The sequence below is a fragment of the Palaemon carinicauda genome, chromosome 2, assembly GCF_036898095.1.
Source record: "Palaemon carinicauda isolate YSFRI2023 chromosome 2, ASM3689809v2, whole genome shotgun sequence".
In the NCBI taxonomy this organism is placed as follows: Eukaryota; Metazoa; Arthropoda; class Malacostraca; order Decapoda; family Palaemonidae; genus Palaemon; species Palaemon carinicauda.
Genome location: NC_090726.1, coordinates 43,863,615 through 43,881,548, shown reverse-complemented (window position 1 = coordinate 43,881,548; position 17,934 = coordinate 43,863,615). Strand labels below are relative to the sequence as shown.

The 17,934-nt window shown below is 37.2% G+C and overlaps 1 protein-coding gene across 3 annotated transcripts in view; it reads left to right on the top strand.

Annotated features, from left to right (window-relative positions):
* The window catches only part of LOC137624385 (death-inducer obliterator 1-like), a 124,334-nt gene extending 107,608 nt beyond the window's left edge, over positions 1–16,726 (top strand). For all 3 annotated transcript variants that reach the window (XM_068355121.1, XM_068355129.1, XM_068355114.1), the window contains 6 exons: positions 2,675–3,290; positions 3,736–3,855; positions 6,222–6,310; positions 8,593–8,677; positions 12,781–12,946; positions 13,054–16,726. In XM_068355121.1, coding sequence (XP_068211222.1) covers positions 2,675–3,290; positions 3,736–3,855; positions 6,222–6,310; positions 8,593–8,677; positions 12,781–12,946; positions 13,054–14,960 — 2,983 coding nt within the window. In that variant the 3' untranslated portion in view covers positions 14,961–16,726. The remainder of the gene's footprint in view (positions 1–2,674; positions 3,291–3,735; positions 3,856–6,221; positions 6,311–8,592; positions 8,678–12,780; positions 12,947–13,053) is intronic.
* Positions 16,727–17,934: the final 1,208 nt, after the last annotated feature.

Here is a 17,934-nt window from a genome sequence, read left to right as displayed (position 1 = left end):
GAACCCAGACCTCTCACAAGGACACAGACCCCTCATGAAGACACAAGAAGGAATGTTGTTATGAGGAACATATTAATACTTCTTCCAGACACCAGACAAAACTCATGAGGCGAGAGGAGGGCTACTGCGAGTGGACGTGAGGCCCTCCCACTACCAGTTACCGTTTTTAGAAGTCTTTCTTAATGTTGACCAGGGAGAGATCGTTTGCCTCAGAAGATTCATTGAGGAGCGTCTTTCAAAGCTACGTTAGGGCCGGATTCTAAGGGAAGAAGGCCTCCAAGAAGGTTTGTGCAATGCTTCCTAGTCGGCGGACCTCCCCCTGTATCAGGTGGATCACCTCTCTCACTGGATGGAGCCCAGGTTCATAGGAAAGTCCTGACATTCATCAAAAAGGCCCCGTTCCAACCTCTATTTGTGGTGATTCTTCTGACATTGGCGTCGTCCAAGAGAGGCGGGGAGAACCGTGACATTTCCTACCAGGTCTCTTACTCAAAGGTTTGGAATGAGATGACGGTCATGTTTGTACCTGAATTTGTAGCTAAGACTTAGAACTGAATTGTGACGTTCCATTTGAATCTTACTCCATCACCACCTTCGGTTTCATTTCTGATGCTTTAGATGATCTTTTACTTTACCCTGTTAGACCCATCAGAAGGTACCTGGAACAAACACCATGCTGCAGGCTGGCTATTCAGAGCCTGTTCATAGCCACAGCTGGTCATAAGATCAGTCGGAACGTCCATATTTTCTGGGCTGTGGTAAACGACCAGGAGAGTGTAAGAAAATAGGGATGTGGCGACCGACACCACAATGGGGGCTCATGAAATATGATGGGTGGCGGCCACAATAGCCTTCAGAAAGAATATCTCTGTAAGACAGTGTTGAAGGCAGAAGTGTGGAAAAGGCAATCGACCTTCTTAGCATACTACCTGCTGGGGGTTACACATGTCTCTAGACACGTTCTCCTTAGTGCCAGTTGTAGCTGCCTAACAAGTGATCCAGATCTTGTTTAGATTGCATATGAACCCAGACTCAGATTGAAAGTGTGTGAATGATGAATAAGTATTTCCTTTACCGCCTTTTTCTTCTATTAAAGACATTGTCTGTCGCCCAGGCAAGAAGAATGCAGAAAGTCTTTAACTTACAAACTTAATAGGTTCCAAGAAGTGGTTTGTAAGTTGAATTTTGTTAAATTTTGGCTTAGGCTAGGCTGCACCTAACTTGCATGCCTACGATTTTCAGCTGCAAGTCAACAAATAGTCCCATTCCATATTACAAATGTCGTCTTCTTTACTGCATTCGATCATATAATACCGTATTGTTTAATTAGAGTATTTCATTATGAACCTTTGATACAATATCGAAGGTTTGTTGTATCAGTTTGATTTGTGTTTGTATCCAAATGTTTGTAAGTCCAGGACCTTCTGTATCAGCTGAGTCTTAAGGCGGGTTTACACGTTCGAACGGTTCGACAGACAAGTGTTTGAATGATGTTCGAACGTGTGAACGGGGTATTAGGTGGTCGAATATGTTTGTCGAACGGTTCGAAGAAAGTCTGTTCTTGCCTGGCTTTTGTGGGTGGGGCTTTATTTTCAACAAACCTTATGCATTTGGAATGACTCCACTTCCTCGAACTCTTTGACAAGCAGGTTCGATAACCGAGTTCGACTGTGTAAACTCCGCTTTACAAAGAAATGGAGTGATTCAGCTAGATTGGTCTACAACCGCGAGAGTGTTGTTGTGGACAAACCTGTTACTTGCTTAAGCCTGGAAGGACGTCGCCTACCATTTCCAAGGTTTCTGCCCTGGAGGGGAAGCTTGTGTGGAGCTACATTTAGTTCTAGCTTTCCTCCAATAGGTCTGAGAAGGGTTTGAATCTCCTTAAAGGCGAGGTTGTAATCGTGTTGGAACAAATAAAATGTTAGTAATTTGTATTTTTTCCTAACAATACAAACCCAAGTCTTTTAGGGCTTACTTCCTACTACAACTCCTTGCAAACTCTAAGGCTGTGACTTTCAAGAATGACGAATTGGGCCATTTGTGAGAACGGATTATCTCCCCTTCTATCTCACACTCGCTAGTCACTTATACAGGATGCATCTCCAAAATTTGTGATTTTCTCTACTAATTTTTTGTCACCTTTCTGTTTATATCTCTGGGCTGGTGATTCATATTCCATCTTACATTTATAAATTATCATTGCATGAATAATTACCACAAATTTATGAGCTATAAACAGGGTATGCAAATACAGATTTAAGTAAAATACACATTATTACAGTAATTATAGATTTAGGAAATGATCTAGTGGATAAATATTTATTTTTAATGGCAAAAGAAAATTTGTATGGAAGTAATACATTTTCATATTTCAGGTGTTAAGCTTTCTGAGATTGCATTTACTTTTTAGTATTGTTCTAGCGATTTACAATAAATTTTAGAATTCCAAAGGAAATAATACATATACCTCTGGAATAACTTATAACTAATAAGGTTTCTATTTTTAGAAACATCATATAACTTGTACTGTAATAATTTTTTAGTGTCAAGAAAAGTTGATAAATTAGAATTCTTGTTAGCAAGGAATATTTTTAAGACATTTGATAATGGTATTCTTTTAAGATTCTCAAATAGTCGGTATCAATGATTGTGATCTTCTCTTCGTTTATTTCAGGAGCCCAGATATAATGGAATTGAAGGACGATGGGTATTCAGCAACTGGTGTTGATAAACGTAGTGAATCCCCTGGTGTATATCCTGTTAGCCCTAGTAGTTACACTGATTACATGCCACCATTACCAGGGGATGAGGCTCCATTGCCCCCACCACTACCTGATAGTCCACCAGCTCCTCCCTATATTGATGTACCTTCTTCCGATAGTCCATCTACCCCTCCTCTACCCGATAGTCTAGACAGCCCAAAAACTCCATCACTGCCGGATGAAATTTGTTTGTCCCCATCTACTATCGATGAAGACGATTTCCCCAACACTCCCCCTCTACCGGATGATGACATTCCTGCAACGCCGCCTTTGCCATCCGAAATAGATGAAAATCTTGATTACGATAAACCCTCTACCCCTCCTTTACCTTTTACCAAGACGAGTCTGCCACCACGTAGCTCCAGCTCCGCAGAAAACAAAGACAGGCTGACTCCACCCTTGGAGAGTGTGGATAATGGCGGTGCAGGTTCATCGCCAGTCTCCACAAAATCAGGAGAACCTATAATTGTTTGGAAGGGGGCTATTCACATGACTGATGTGTCAAAGTTTTATGCATCTGCATTTGAGGTGAGATACTTATCTGTATAATAGTTGCTTGAATTGTATATAAAAAATTTTAATTTATCAATTAAATGTTACTCTTCAGTGTACATTCATTATTGTATAAAATAGTATAGCTTTAGTTGTAGACTATTTTTTATGAGGAATGATATATCTTGAAGGAGCTGTCCTTCATATAGAACTTAGAAATCTCCTGACTTCCTTTAAGCTTAACATTTTAAAAAGGGAACCAGATATGAATGGTTTTTCTGGAAGCCGGAAGTCAGAATTTATCAATAGATTTTTATTCTATTTTATTTTAAGTTTCTTTTCCTGTATTTAATGTGCATAGGGGTCTGGAGATATACTGCACATTATATGCAGTGGTGCTGTTTGCAGTTTACTCCAAATTTAATCATTTATATAGTCAGTGCATTGATGGATGACTTTTTATACTTCTTATTAATTGCAGGTTTCAGGAAAAGCTCGTTTTCTCCCTGAAGATGTGCCCAAGGTAGTTGAAGTAGTTGGAAGAATATCGCCGGATACTGTCTGGAGTTACATTGCACAGACAAAGAAAACTGGCTCCAAGGTATTATATTTTTTTTAATGTTTCTATTACATGTTTTGGTCATTTCAATTTTATTGACTATGGGTAAGTCTTCATAGTTTGATATATTCGTGGTGTTAAGTAATAGAATATTTATGAGTAGAATTGAAAGTTTGATGTTATTATTTAAACTATTGACAGTTTTTAACGCTATTTGGTCCTCTTACAGTCTGTTTACCTTACAAACTGCTTGATACTGTAGTATACCAGAGAAGAATTTTCCTTTTGTGTGGTACTTCTGACAATTTTACTTTACATGTTTCCCTCCCTGGGTGAAATTAATCGTACAATATTGCAAAAGACTATCAACAGATATCTGAATATTTGTAACTGATGAGTTCAGTTTCTGTTGTTGTGAACTAAACATTTTTCTTTTTACCCAACTATGAAATAATTTGTACTTTTGATACCATTTTTTAAGTAACGGAGGTACCATAACTTAAACTGGTGTAATAAGGAGAGAGTGGCAAGGAAATTCTATTTGTCAACAAGATAAAAAATGCCTGTCCTTTTTACGGACACAATTTCATGTAGCCATCATTGGTACGAGAGAAAAGATAAAGGAATTTCCATCATATATGGCAATAGTATATCATAGACCGTTGCTACTAAAGCATATGGTAAGGTTATTCTTAACCGTCCTATTAAGCTTTCCTGTAAATTCTTGCCATTAGGTACATTTTGCAACTACAGTAATATATTTATCACCAAAGTTATACCTGTGGATACCATTGAATTTACTATAAGTTGTCACACAAGGACCTTTGCCAATGAAAAAAAGACAACACTGTTTAAGTATTATTTTTTCAAGTAGATGTGTATTCAAATATATGAATATTGAAATTGAGTAAAATTTCCTTGGTGTCATTTTAACGACATAAATAGTTGTTGGTTGTAAGCAGGGATAAGTGAAAATCCAATTCCAGCCACACTTCACTAGCAAGTTCCAAGGTCAGTCTCTGTCCCATTTCCTGGAAAACTTACTGTGTCTCTGTTGTCCTTAACCCTTTTACCCCCAAAGGACGTACTGGTACGTTTCACAAAACCCATCCCTTTACCCCCATGGACGTACCGGTACGTCCGTGCAAAAAAATGCTATAAAAATTTTTTTTCATATTTTTGATAATTTTTTGAAAAAATTCAGGCATTTTCCAAGAGAATGAGACCAACCTGACCTCTCTATGACAAAAATTAGGGCTGTTAGAGCAATTTAAAAAAAAATATACTGCAAAATGTGCTGGGAAAAAAATAATCCCTTCGGGGTTAAGGGTTGGAAATTTCCAAAGAGCCTGGGGGTAAAAGGGTTAATAGCTAATAAAGCTCATTTTTGGTATTTGACTCGTTTGGTTCGACTAGGGGTGGAGTGATCAGTGTTCCATCAAAAGATCATACTCATAATTTGAATATGAGGAATTTGGTAAATCAATCTTCACCCGACTGCATTGAAACTCTTAATACGATTAATTTCTTTGATCAAGTAAAGTCTTAACGCAGTAAGGCCTATATGAATCAAATGCCTTTGCCATCACATGAATACAGAAAGTTCTCAACATACAAACTTAATAGGTTCCAAAGCTGTTTAATTTTGTTAAATTTTAGGTCTAGAGTAGGCCTCACCCAAATCACATGCCTATGATTTTCAGCTGCAAAAGTCAACACTGGTTCTATATCATATTAGAAATGTTGTTTGTTCCGTAACTGGAATACAAACCACGCTATTTATTAGGGGTGGAAGCAACTCGGAGCCGATCCCTGGACTGTCTCCGTGATCGGCCCCGAGTTGCTTCTACCCCTAAAATAAATAGCTACGGTTTGGTAGTCAGGAAAAATGCAAATTATATAAGGATTTGTCAAATTGCTTACTGCATTAGATTATGTTTTATGACAGTATTTCATTATGAACTTTTAACCCTTTTACCCCCAAAGGACGTACTGGTACGTTTCACAAAACTCATCCCTTTACCCCCATGGACGTACTGGTACGTCCTTGCAAAAAACTGCTATTTACATTTTTTTTTTTTTTTTTTGCATATTTTTTATAATTTTTTTTGAGAAACTTCAGGCATTTTCCAAGAGAATGAGACCAACCTGACCTCTCTATGACGAAAATTAAGGCTGTTAGAGCAATTTAAAAAAAATATACTGCAAAATGTGCTTGAAAAAAAATAACCCCTGGGGGTTAAGGGTTGGAAAGTTCCAAATAGCCTGGGGGTAAAAGGGTTAATACAATATCTGAAATGTATGATTTCAGTTCAATTTGTTTGTCTCTTAAGAATGTTTGTAAGGTGAGGATCTGTACTTGTAAGTAAATAGCTCTCTTATATGTTAATTTCTTTTTTTTGTTTCAGGAAATACTTGTTGTGCGATTCCAACCATCAAATGAAGAGGAAAAGGTTTCATACATTGCCTTATATTCTTACCTTTCTTCAAAAAAGAGGTAAGATCCTTCATATGTTTTTTGAATTGCTTTTAGGTAGTGTCATGTAATAAGCTTTCAAGTTTGATATTTTCCTTATTACCTTTGCCAATGCAATTGAAAGGAGGCTATGTTTTGCCCCTGTTTGTTTGAGTGTGTGTGTTTGTGAACAGCTTCCTGGCCACAATTTCTAATCGTAGGGTAATGAAACTTGCAGGGATTAACTGTTATATAAAAAGCTGGAAATGATTAAATTTAGAAAAAGGTCAGTGTCACGGTGAAGCAAAATGTCCAATTCACGTAATCTGCCTTAAGTCTGGACATCGTTGTCACAGAGACTTCAAACTGGGTTCATATTTGAGTGTATGAAAATCTATGCCAATTCATACATGTTAAAGTCAAAGGTCAAGGTCAAGGTAGAGAAACAAGCTGACGCGGCGGAGGTCTGTTCTCTACCGAGTGCCCCTCTAGTTAGGCTCGGTGGAAGGAGGTGTTAGGTAAGTTGACTTTAAAATACCTTATTTATTTCTTTATTTCGTTTCCTCACTGAACTATTTTTCCATGCTTTTCCAACTAGGGTTGTAGCTAGCTTATAATAATAGCAGACAAAATCACCACTGAATCCGGGGATTTTGTTTTTAAACATTTGGGTCTTGTTGATGCACTAGCCCTAGGTCAGTGTAGACATGTCTTTGTTATATTGCCGTTTTGGGCTCCCTTCTCTATCTCTAACAGTAAAGTCCTGTTGAACCGCCCAAGCAATCTCCCAACAAATAGATTTTTCCATTGTTAGAACCCCTTTTTAGCTCCTATTTAACTCCTGCACTGGTGCTTTTTCTGTTGCAGCCCTTTGGTTTGTATACTCAATTTTTTTTATTGAGACCCATTTACACCGACTCACAGCGGTGCCCTGTTAGCTCGGAAAAGTTTCCTGCTTTTTTGATTGGTTAGAATTATCTTTCCCAACCAATCAGCGATCAGGAAACTTTTCCGAGCTAAAAAGGCACTCCTGTGAGTCGGTGCAAATCTGCCTTGCTAAAAAGAATTGACTATAGCAGCCGACTTTTCCCATTAGTGTTGTAACCAAGCTAATAGTGATAATTTGAGGGCGAGTCATGAAAATGTTCAACTGGTGGATTAGTGGTATGGAAAGGACTTTAAAGTGAAAATTAAACAAAACAAAGCTTATGTTGACTGGAATGAGAGAAAAGGGATGCTTAAAGCTTTAATGGAAAAGGTGTGTAGTCAAACTCGGCTTTTATTATCTTCGGAAGGTAACGGATGTCACAAGCGTTGCTCAGAATTACAAGTATTTGTGGAGTAAGATATTTTTCTGGATGTCACTAGCGTTGCTCAGAATTACAAAGTATTCATGGAGTAAGATATTTTTCTGGATGTCACAAGCGTTGCTCAGAATTACAAAGTATTCATGGAGTAAGATATTTTTATGGATGTCACAAGCGTTGCTCAGAATTACAAAGTATTCATGGAGTAAGATATTTTTCTGGATGTCACAAGCGTTGCTCAGAATTACAAAGTATTCATGGAGTAAGATATTTTTCTGCTATAATATATTACAATAGTAAATTGGTAGAGAGTGAAATAAAAAGAAATTATTTGATAAAAGTTGGTACGCTTTTTATTTCCTGTATTGAAGCAGGAATGGCTATAGCTCTCTGATTTTCTTTGTTCTAAAGCCAGTTAAAGAGTCTTCTTTTTTTATTTTTTTTGTATTTTTTATCTTGCTGGTTTCTGGCCTATTGGTTGATCATGTAATTTTGTATGAAATATCAGATTTAATCTTTATTTTGTAAATGAAAATCTTGCATACTACTCTCATTGCCCCTTGTTCAATTTACTGTTTTTATAACTTGAAATTATATATACATGTTTTTGTTATCTAACCTATATCATGAGCTTTTGTAATTTACTGTACTCATCCACATACTAAGGTCCTCTTTATTGATGATTACAGTCTTTCCCCCTTTACGAGTCTTGATTACTCCTAGAACTATTATTTTCATCCTTCATTTTAACATTTAAAGACAACATGAAGTAGACTTGTATCTTGTTTTTTTTTTTTTTCTTTTTTTTTTTAGAAAAAGAATTTTACAAAGTATGAAATTTCTTGAATTGTCTTAATGAGGTTTAGTCCTATATATGTTGCTATAGTCACCCTTTTTTAAGGGATTTAATGTAAATGTATTTTAATTTTGAAGCCTAGAATTATGAGTAAAATAAATATTTTGAATTATATGTTGACTTTAGCCAAATCTCATTGATATTTTCGTAATGTTTTTCAGGTATGGTGTCATTGGCAATTGTGAAAAGGAGGCTGTGAAAGATTTTTATATAGTTCCCCTGGCATCACATCAACCTATTCCCCAGGTAGGTTATACTCCATCATCTTTATAAATGCCCACTTATGTTCATGGCCTTTTACTATTTATGTTGTAAGTCTTCAAGTCTTTCAAATGTCTTACTTTGGTTTGAAGACATATATTAACGAGGCATAGTATAAATTTTTAGTATAGAGAAGTTTATATGATGTGTACTGCTACCTGAATGAATATTAAAGGGACCGTTTAAGGTCAGTGTATTTGTAATTCCTACTTTCTTTATGGCTGAAAAAGGAACCCTAGTAATGCACATCAAAGGTACATCGTGCAGTTGACTAGATAAACTACAGGAATATTAAGATATTCGTTTAGAAAGTTTTTACACAGTCAGCAGAAGGTTCATCTTATGCTCTTTAAACTTTGAGGTTAGGGAAGAATGAAAAACAAAAGGAAAGTTATGTTTGAAGAAAACACCACACGTGAAAAATATAAGATCTTAGCGGTGGAAAGGATAGAAATAAATTGGCTATTATATGCCTGGATTGCCTGGAAGCTATGGACTGGGTAGCTTGAGTAATTAGGATAAGAGTTCCCTTAAGAGAAAATGTTAGATGTGAGCAAGGCAAGAGAGCGTGCTAGAAATAGGAATGAATGGCGAGCGATTGTGACGCAGTTCCAGTAGGCCCTGCTGCTGCCTTCGATGCCTTATATGACCGCGGAGGTAACAGCAGTAGGGGATTCAGCATTATGAAGCTTCATCTGTGGTGGATAATGTGGGAGGGTGGGCTGTGACACCCTAGCAGTACCAGCTGAACTCGGTTGAGTCCCTTGTTAGGTTGGGAGGAACGTAGAGAGTAGAGGTCCCCTTTTTGTTTTTGTTTCTTTGTTGATGTCGGCTACCCCCCAAAATTGGGGGAAGGGCCTTGGTATACTGTATGTATGTGTATGTGATTAACATAATCATCCAAGTTATCCATTTGAATGCATCCCTGACCTAATCAGATGACAGAATATTTTAAATGTGTGCAGTATGTACATTAGTTTATATATTCACTCTAATCAATTAAGATTGGTGTGGAGTTTTGCTAGATTTGAATAAAGTGTTATACAATAACTTATATTAAGGACAGCGTCGTGTTTATTTCATCATCGTCATCTCCTCTTACGCCTATTGCCGCAAAGGGCCTCTTGTGATTATTTCAGGTGGTTTAATTCTAGGAGACTTTTCAGTAATGTAATCCAGTATAGGAATATGGTGCGAGAGTTCTGTATGAGAAAGTGATTGTACAAACTGTGATGTATGAATTGGAGTTGTGGGGAATGAAATTGACGGAGAGACAGAAATTGAATGTGTTTGAGATGAAGTGTCTAAGGAGTATGGCTGGTGTATCTCAAGTAGATAGGGTTAGGAACGAAGTAGTGAGGGTGAGGACGGGTGTAAGAAATGAGTTAGCAGCTAGAGTGGATATGATTGTGTTGAGGTGGTTTGGCCATGTTGAGAGAATGGAAAATGGCTGTCTGCTAAAGAAGGTGATGAATGCAAGAGTTGATGGGAGAAGTACAAGAGGAAGGCCAAGGTTTGGATGGATGGATGGAGTGAAGGAAGCTCTGGGTGATAGGAGGATAGATGTGAGAGAGGCAAGAGAGCGTGGTAGAAATAGGAATGAATGGCGAACGATTGTAACAACAGTTCTGGTAGGCCCTGCTGCTTCCTCCGGTGCCTTGGTTGACCGCGGAGGTAGCAGCAGTAGGGGATTCAGCCTTATGAAGCTTCATCTGTGGTGGATAACGGGGGAGGGTGGGCTGTGGCACCCTAGCAGTACCAGCCAAACTCGTTTAAGTCCCTTGCCAGGCTGGGAGGAAAGTAGAGAGTAGAGGTCCCCTTTTTTGTTTCATTTGTTTGATGTCGGCTATCCCCCAAAATTGGGGGAAATGCCTTGGTATATGTATGTATAATTATTTCTTGGTCTTAGAATAAGCAACTGTGCGTTACATGCAATAGGAGTGCAAATGATCGAGAAAAATTGATTTATTTTTTCTCATTTCAAATGCGATCAAAATCCAAGGTAGAAGAAAGGGTCAGGACAGCAGATATGTTACCCAGTTCCATTGACTACCCTTTCTGAATCAAACTGTAAGAATCTTCCTTTATGGGATGTAATTGATAATGTGTATTAGTAAAACAATAATGATCCTTTATGAGATGTACTGTAATTGATAATATGTATCGCCCCTGTTTTCTCTGGATGCATGGTTAGAAGGCTATGACTGATGACAAAACTCAAGAAGAACATTTTGAAAAATGTTCAATATTAATTTGACATATATCTGATAATGTTACGATTCTTTAATTTGTATTTTTTGAGCCGGTTGGAGAAAACTGTGTCAGATCTTATGTAAATGACTATTTTGTGGAGAAACGAAGGGAACAGTTGTGTTCCTTTCTGGTTGAGACAGTCTCAGATGCACAGCTCTGATATTTTCTACTAATTTGGGGCCCATTTTAAATTCAGGTCAGGTCATAAGTGTCGTAGAGCTTGTCTTTAGTAGAAGCTATCACATGCAGACTGGTTTTGATTTTTTTTTATCATAATAACCCTTTTCCTCATGCTTCTTCCTGTCATTAATAGATATAGTGTTCGGGATAATGATAGGCCCTTTGTGTTTAGAGTAGACAAAAGGATCAGTTACCTTCATTGATAAAAGGTCAGTCACTTATTATTTAGGTGATATTTCAGTGCTCGTAAGAATCTTCCAGGTGGCCAAATGCTATCGGAAAGTAAGGTAAAAAAATATTTATCAGCTCAGTTTTATAATCCACTCCATTACTTGCGTTTCTGGCCGAAGTATTACTGATCAACCTGCATATATGGTGATTTCTGGTGTGGTTACGCAGCTTAGAAAAGTAACAATTAAATTTTACAACACAAGGGCAGCCGGTTGGGACTTCGGTCTACCCCAAAAGCCAAAGCTAAGTCCTTCAAAAGAAGGCAACCGTGTTACCCCATGCGAATGGTAAAAAAAGCGCGCTAATTGAAGAAAATTATTTAATTAAATCTCTTTTAGTGCTTCAGATGTTTGGAATCTTTACCGGTATATTTATTATAGTCTTTTCTCATTGTTTGTAAAAACTAGCAAAGGAAGTACCAGCATTCTACAATTAAAGCAAATATGGAATAATATTGGTATTAATTTTCATTAAGTACCTTCTAGTCATATATTTCCCACATTCTCCTTTTTTTTATTGATGACAATAGATTTTTGGCAGATAATAGAGGTCTACGACAACTCCAATTATGTGAATTTCCATTTAATAATAGCCCTGTGGTCTGTTTTCTCTCCATGCTACCAATCTGGTCTGCTTAGCATCAGATGAGAGGGAGAAATAAGAAAGAATGTGGTAGTTTTTTTTATATTTTGTTGGAAGTCATGAAGCTGGTGGCTTTAATTATTAAATCATGATAGTTACAAGTATAGATTTAATATCCTTGGTGTGTGTTTGTTTGCATCACACATCAAAAGCATAGGCCTTCTGGTATTTGTCTATTGATGCTGGGGAAATGACTGAATATGATGTGTTTTCAACTGAATATTAAATTATAAATACCAATCATTGTCAACAGTCATTGGGTATATTCCCGGGTATGTAGTCATCTTGAGATTATTTCATGTATTATAGAATGTTTATAACACTGAATTCTTTACATTAAATACTTGTTGGTCATTTTATGGCTTAGCATAATCATAAGTATTTTTCATATGTATATTCAGTTTCTGATTGTTTTCACAAACACTGAATTAAGGTTACAATGTTCATCATCCGTTATACAGAACGTTCTATCAATTTTAGTGTTCCCGTTGGTCTCCTTTTACCTAGCTGCTCAACTTCCTTGCCCTTTAAGTCTTTCACTTTACATTGAGGAACAAATCTTAAGTATTGGTGTCCTTGTTAAACTACTATATTATGATGCTGATAGTATCAAGATCTTCTAACCTTTTTTATATTAATTTGATTATTCTGGTGATAATGTCACAAGATCTTTTCACCTTTTTATATGAAATTGATTATCTGAATAGAATTTGAATAAAGATAAAAGGCTAACTTAACTACCTAAAACTAATGAGTACATTAAACTTGCTCTATTATTACAGGTTCTTCTTCCATTAGATGGTCCAGGGTTTGAAGAACACAGGGCACACATGCTGATTGGAGTCATAATTCGTGCAAAACATAGGAGAATATATGACCACATTACTGGTTCATGGCAGATTGTAGGAGGAGTTAGTAGTGTACAAAACAATCCTCTCAAAAGTTCAGGTACAGTTGGTTTTAACGTATGTTGGATATGTTTTCAGAAATTTTTACTTGTCATTACAGTGATTTCAGGGGTTGATTTGACATGTACATTCAACTTTCTTTTCCAGAATTACCAGAGCGAAGTTATACTCCTCCATTACCAACCGATCAAGAGTCAGAAGAAATTCTGGTTCCTTCTACAGATTCAGAGGATGACACCAAATTTGATGAAAGATTGACGCCTCCACCTAAGGACGTAGTAGTCGATAGTTCTTCGGAATTCCGTACTCCAGGTTCTCATAAACGACAGTCAAAAGGACTGTCTGACTTTGATCAGCCGAAAAAACGTATGAGTTTGGATCGCAGACTCCAGGAAGTAGTGGATATAAGTACAGAGCCAAAGAGTCCTGCAGAGTTCAGTTTTGCTGATGGAACTTTGGATCAAGAGTCCATGCTGGCTGAACTCAATAGACAAATTGAAGTTCACAAGAAGGAGTTGAGTGAGATGCAGAAAACTGTGTTAAACGAAGAAGAGGAACCTTACAGTCCGTCAATGTCCAACAGTGCTTCTCCTGGAGAAGAACCGTTGAAGCTTGATACCTCTAAAATCAATATTCCTTCAAATTTACAGGAGATATTGAATAACATTAAAGAAAAAGAGTTAGAGATTAAGAATAAAGAATTGGAAATAAAAAGGCGTCTAAGCTTGGCAGCCGATCCAATCGTAATGAATTATGCAAAGTTTCAGGATGCAGAAGCAAAGTCTTCCAGTGCTTCAAAAGTTCCACCTTCTGATGTGGATTTGAGGCCTGTCCTGCAACACAAACCCAAAGAGGTTGAACACAAGGAAGATGTCGACTTACGCATTTTACACGGGAGGGATCCCAAAAACCTTGCAGGAAACACCGACATGTTTGGAAAGAGCGATGACACAGATCTGAGAGTCCGTGATCCACGTCTAGCGAGGGCCCACGCAGCTGCTGTAATGGAAGCTATTGAGAAAGGAAAGACATTAGGTACTCTAACTGATGAGGAATTACTGGCAAAAGCATTAGAGATGGAAGGAAAAGAAAATTCTAATAAGCAGGCACAGATGGGTGCAGAGATGGAACCCGTTTTTCAGCCCGTTCCTCCTCCACCATTCATGGCTGCTGCTGGTCCAAGTGGTTACATGCCTCCACCAGGTTCTTTGGTCCCACCACACAACCCCATGCCATGTCCACAGCCTCCTGGAATGGTAGGAATGCAATTCATGAATCAGGTAGCACAGCCACCTCAGCCTATGGGAATATACGGGCCTGGCGGAGGACGTGATCAAGGGATTCAAGGACCATCATGTATGCCTGGTCCACAACAAAGTGTTCATGAGCCAAGTCCAATGGGACATCATGGGATTTCAAATCCTAATGCAATGGGGCCCCCATGTGGGCCACCAATACATGAACCCCCTGGTCTTCCAGGATGTGGACCAAATCCTATAGAACCCCCATCCCGATATGGGGAGTCCTCCAGATACTCCGAAGAAGGTCGCTGGAAACGAAATTACGAAGATAGGGAGTGGGATTATGGGTACGATCATTATCCCAAAGATGAACATTATAGGAATACTGACCGTTACAGAGAGAGTGACTATTATAGAGATAAGGATAGAGACCGAGACTGGCGGCGTAGACAGGACCGAGAAGGGGGCTATAAGAGGCAACACTTCAGGAAAAAAGGGAAATTTGATAGAGGGGGGAGTGGTGATCATGAAAGGAGAAGAAGTAAACAACATGACAGAGGTGGTGATGGGGAAGATGGTGGATATGAGAGAAGGAGAACCAAACAATTTGAAAATAGAAGTGGTAATAGTGATAGCACAAGCGATGGCAATTACGATAGGAAAAGGAATCGGTTTTCTGAAACTTCTGGGAGATCCAAAAAAAAACATGAGAGAAATCGAAGTTGGAGTAACTTTGAAAACTTACACAGAGCAAATGATGATAACAGAGGACCCGAAGATGGCGATGAATGTCCATATGAGATTGACTACTAAATTTGTAATTTAAAGAAGAGTTAGAGCTAATTGTTATTTCAGTATGCAGTCAGGGTAATTGTATATCGCAAGGGTACAAGGACCTTTGTATTGTTTTATAGTTCCAAAGAATACCTGATGCAAAACTGAAAATGTGTTGATATTTATTGAGTAGAGGATATTGTATGTGTATTGTGTAAATAGCAGTTATGTTGACCAATGGGTATCTCTTTTTAGTTTTTGTTCAGGAGATTTATTTCTTTCAAAGAAATGTAAGAAAATTTTATTATTTGGAAAATAAGATAGGGCAATTTTTTTCATAGGCCCTCGTTTAGGTATTGGAAATGTTTAGGTGTATAAATGTTGGTGTAGTGGATTTAGGCAGTCAAATTCATGTACAGTTATGCAAGGTGAAAACAAAATTTCATGTACATAGTAATATAGTAGCAAGGTATTCTTTAATACTTGCAAGTGTTACGGTACGTTAGTGTTTGTATATATGTAGTATAGGTAGTTTTAAGTTTTTCATATGTATATACAAGAGTTATTCCATTGTAATACATGATCACCAAACTTTTCATCCTGCCAGTCCATGATCTTTTAAATTAGTCGTTTTTAGTTTCGTGATGAAACGTAATCAGCCTACGTCACATTGAACTCTTTAATTTTTACATGATATTGTCATTGGTTATATAGGTACAAAAGATATAATTTTCCTATCTTGATATTTTGTAGGTTTTAACCAAATGTTTACATATTTTAATAAGAATGGATGGAATCGAGTTGTCTTTATTTCTACTATGGGGAGCCTGATTTGAAACGTGTTCAAAAGGCAATCAGGTTTTGTCTGTTTATCAACAGATAAACTTCTGCTATACTAAGGGTGACATTAAGTTGCTTAAGGTTTTTTTTTTTTCTTTTTATGTCGGACCTAGTCAGCCGTATTGCAGGTGGCACTCGGAGTTTAATTAGGGCATTATGATATTCAAGAAATTTTGGTACTTGAACATCACATACCTGTAGGTAAATTCACAAAGTCATTGCATCAGGTGCTACAGGCACAGGAGATCTAAGCTTTTCATAGACTTAACATATGCATAATCAAGTTTGTACTGTGGATATTTTTAACTTTTTCATTACCGTATCATGAAGAAATATAATTTAAAATAGACCACATTGTCATCTTGTTATACTTCACAAGGACCAGCAAAATTGTTTTAAACCTTTTTTTTTTTATATGTATACATATACAAACAGAATTGTTTTTAAGTGCCAAGCATGGATGGAGAGTGGGATTTCAGACCCATTTGAAGTACAAAGTATGAATCATAAATCTCTGCTCTATATTTTCTTCATCATGAATGATGTTCATTTAGAAATAGTGAGATTAAATGAGGGCGTGAGCATGAATGTTGAATGCAAGGGATTGCTGCTTATAAATAAATAAAGAGGTGGAGGTACTACGAAATATATGAATGGAAATACCCACCTAAGAATCCAAAGTACAGTTTGTGTTTAGTAAATATAGATTTAGTTCAAAAAGTAGGGCAATAGCAAGGAAATGGGATTGATAGAAAGGAAGATTTTTTTTATTTTTCATTTTTGTAAGACGGGGAAACAAAGAAAGGTCGGTAAGATATCTTGGGGTATGACTTCTTTACAGAACAAAATCTTTGGTTGTTGCGAGATTTGTAATATTTATGCATCTTATATTTGTCCAGGATGAGCATGGTATTTGGTGTGTACAGATTTCAGTGCAGAGAATAAAACCATTATTGAATATTTAAGACTTGGGTGTTATTTTCATGTTTAATAGAAGTCAAGTTACTGGTTATTAAAAGTATTCAGGACACCCACAAGTCGTCGCGAGTGGTACTTTCGTCGTTATTGAAGCATTGTGCTTTTACTAAGAGTATTTTGTGGAAAATAAGATGTGGTCAAAACTGGAACTCCTGATCAAAATGATTTTACACTAGATTCCAGAATATATTCTCCTTTGAAGTTTCCCTCATCAAGATTTAATATTTAATAAGTATTGTATTTGGTATCTTGCTAACCTAGCCTCATTTATTCATCTCTGGTAATTTGGTAGCTTAGCATATAGGGGAAAATTATTTATTTTGAATTGCAACTTTGGTTACAGTAGGTTTTGGAGTCTCCATTTGCTTCATCATGAACTCTCATTATTTTAAGAGCCTATTCATGTGTCGCCCCGAATCCCAGTCACATCCATCCACTCGTTTATAAAAAGATGACAATGCAGTAACTCGGGTAATTTGACACAAATGAACTGTTCATGATATATGCAGTAGCTCAATTAATTTGACACAAATGAACAGTCCATAATATATGCAGTAGCTCGGGTAATTCAACAAACAAATGAACAGTCCATGATAATGCAGTAGCTCGGGTAATTTGACACACAAATGAACAGTCCATGATATATGCAGTAGCTCGTGTAATTTGACACAAATGAACAGTCCATGATATATACAGTAGCTCAAGTAATTTGACACAAATGAACAGTCCATGATAATGCAGTAGCTCGTGTAATTTGACACAAATGAACAGTCCATGATATACGCTGTAGCTCAGGTAATTTGACACAAATGAACAGTCCATGATAATGCAGTAGCTCGGGTAATTTGACACACAAATGAACAGTCCATGATATATGCAGTAGCTTGTGTAATTTGACACACAAATGAACAGTCCATGATATATACAGTAGCTCAAGTAATTTGACACAAATGAACAGTCCATGATAATGCAGTAGCTTGGATAATTTGACACACAAATGAACAGTCCATGATATATACAGTAGCTCAAGTAATTTGACACAAATGAACAGTCCATGATAATGCAGTAGCTTGGATAATTTGACACACAAATGAACAGTCCATGATATATGCAGTAGCTCGGGTAATTTGACACACATGAACAGTCCATGATAATGCAGTAGCTTGGATAATTTGACACACAAATGAACAGTCCA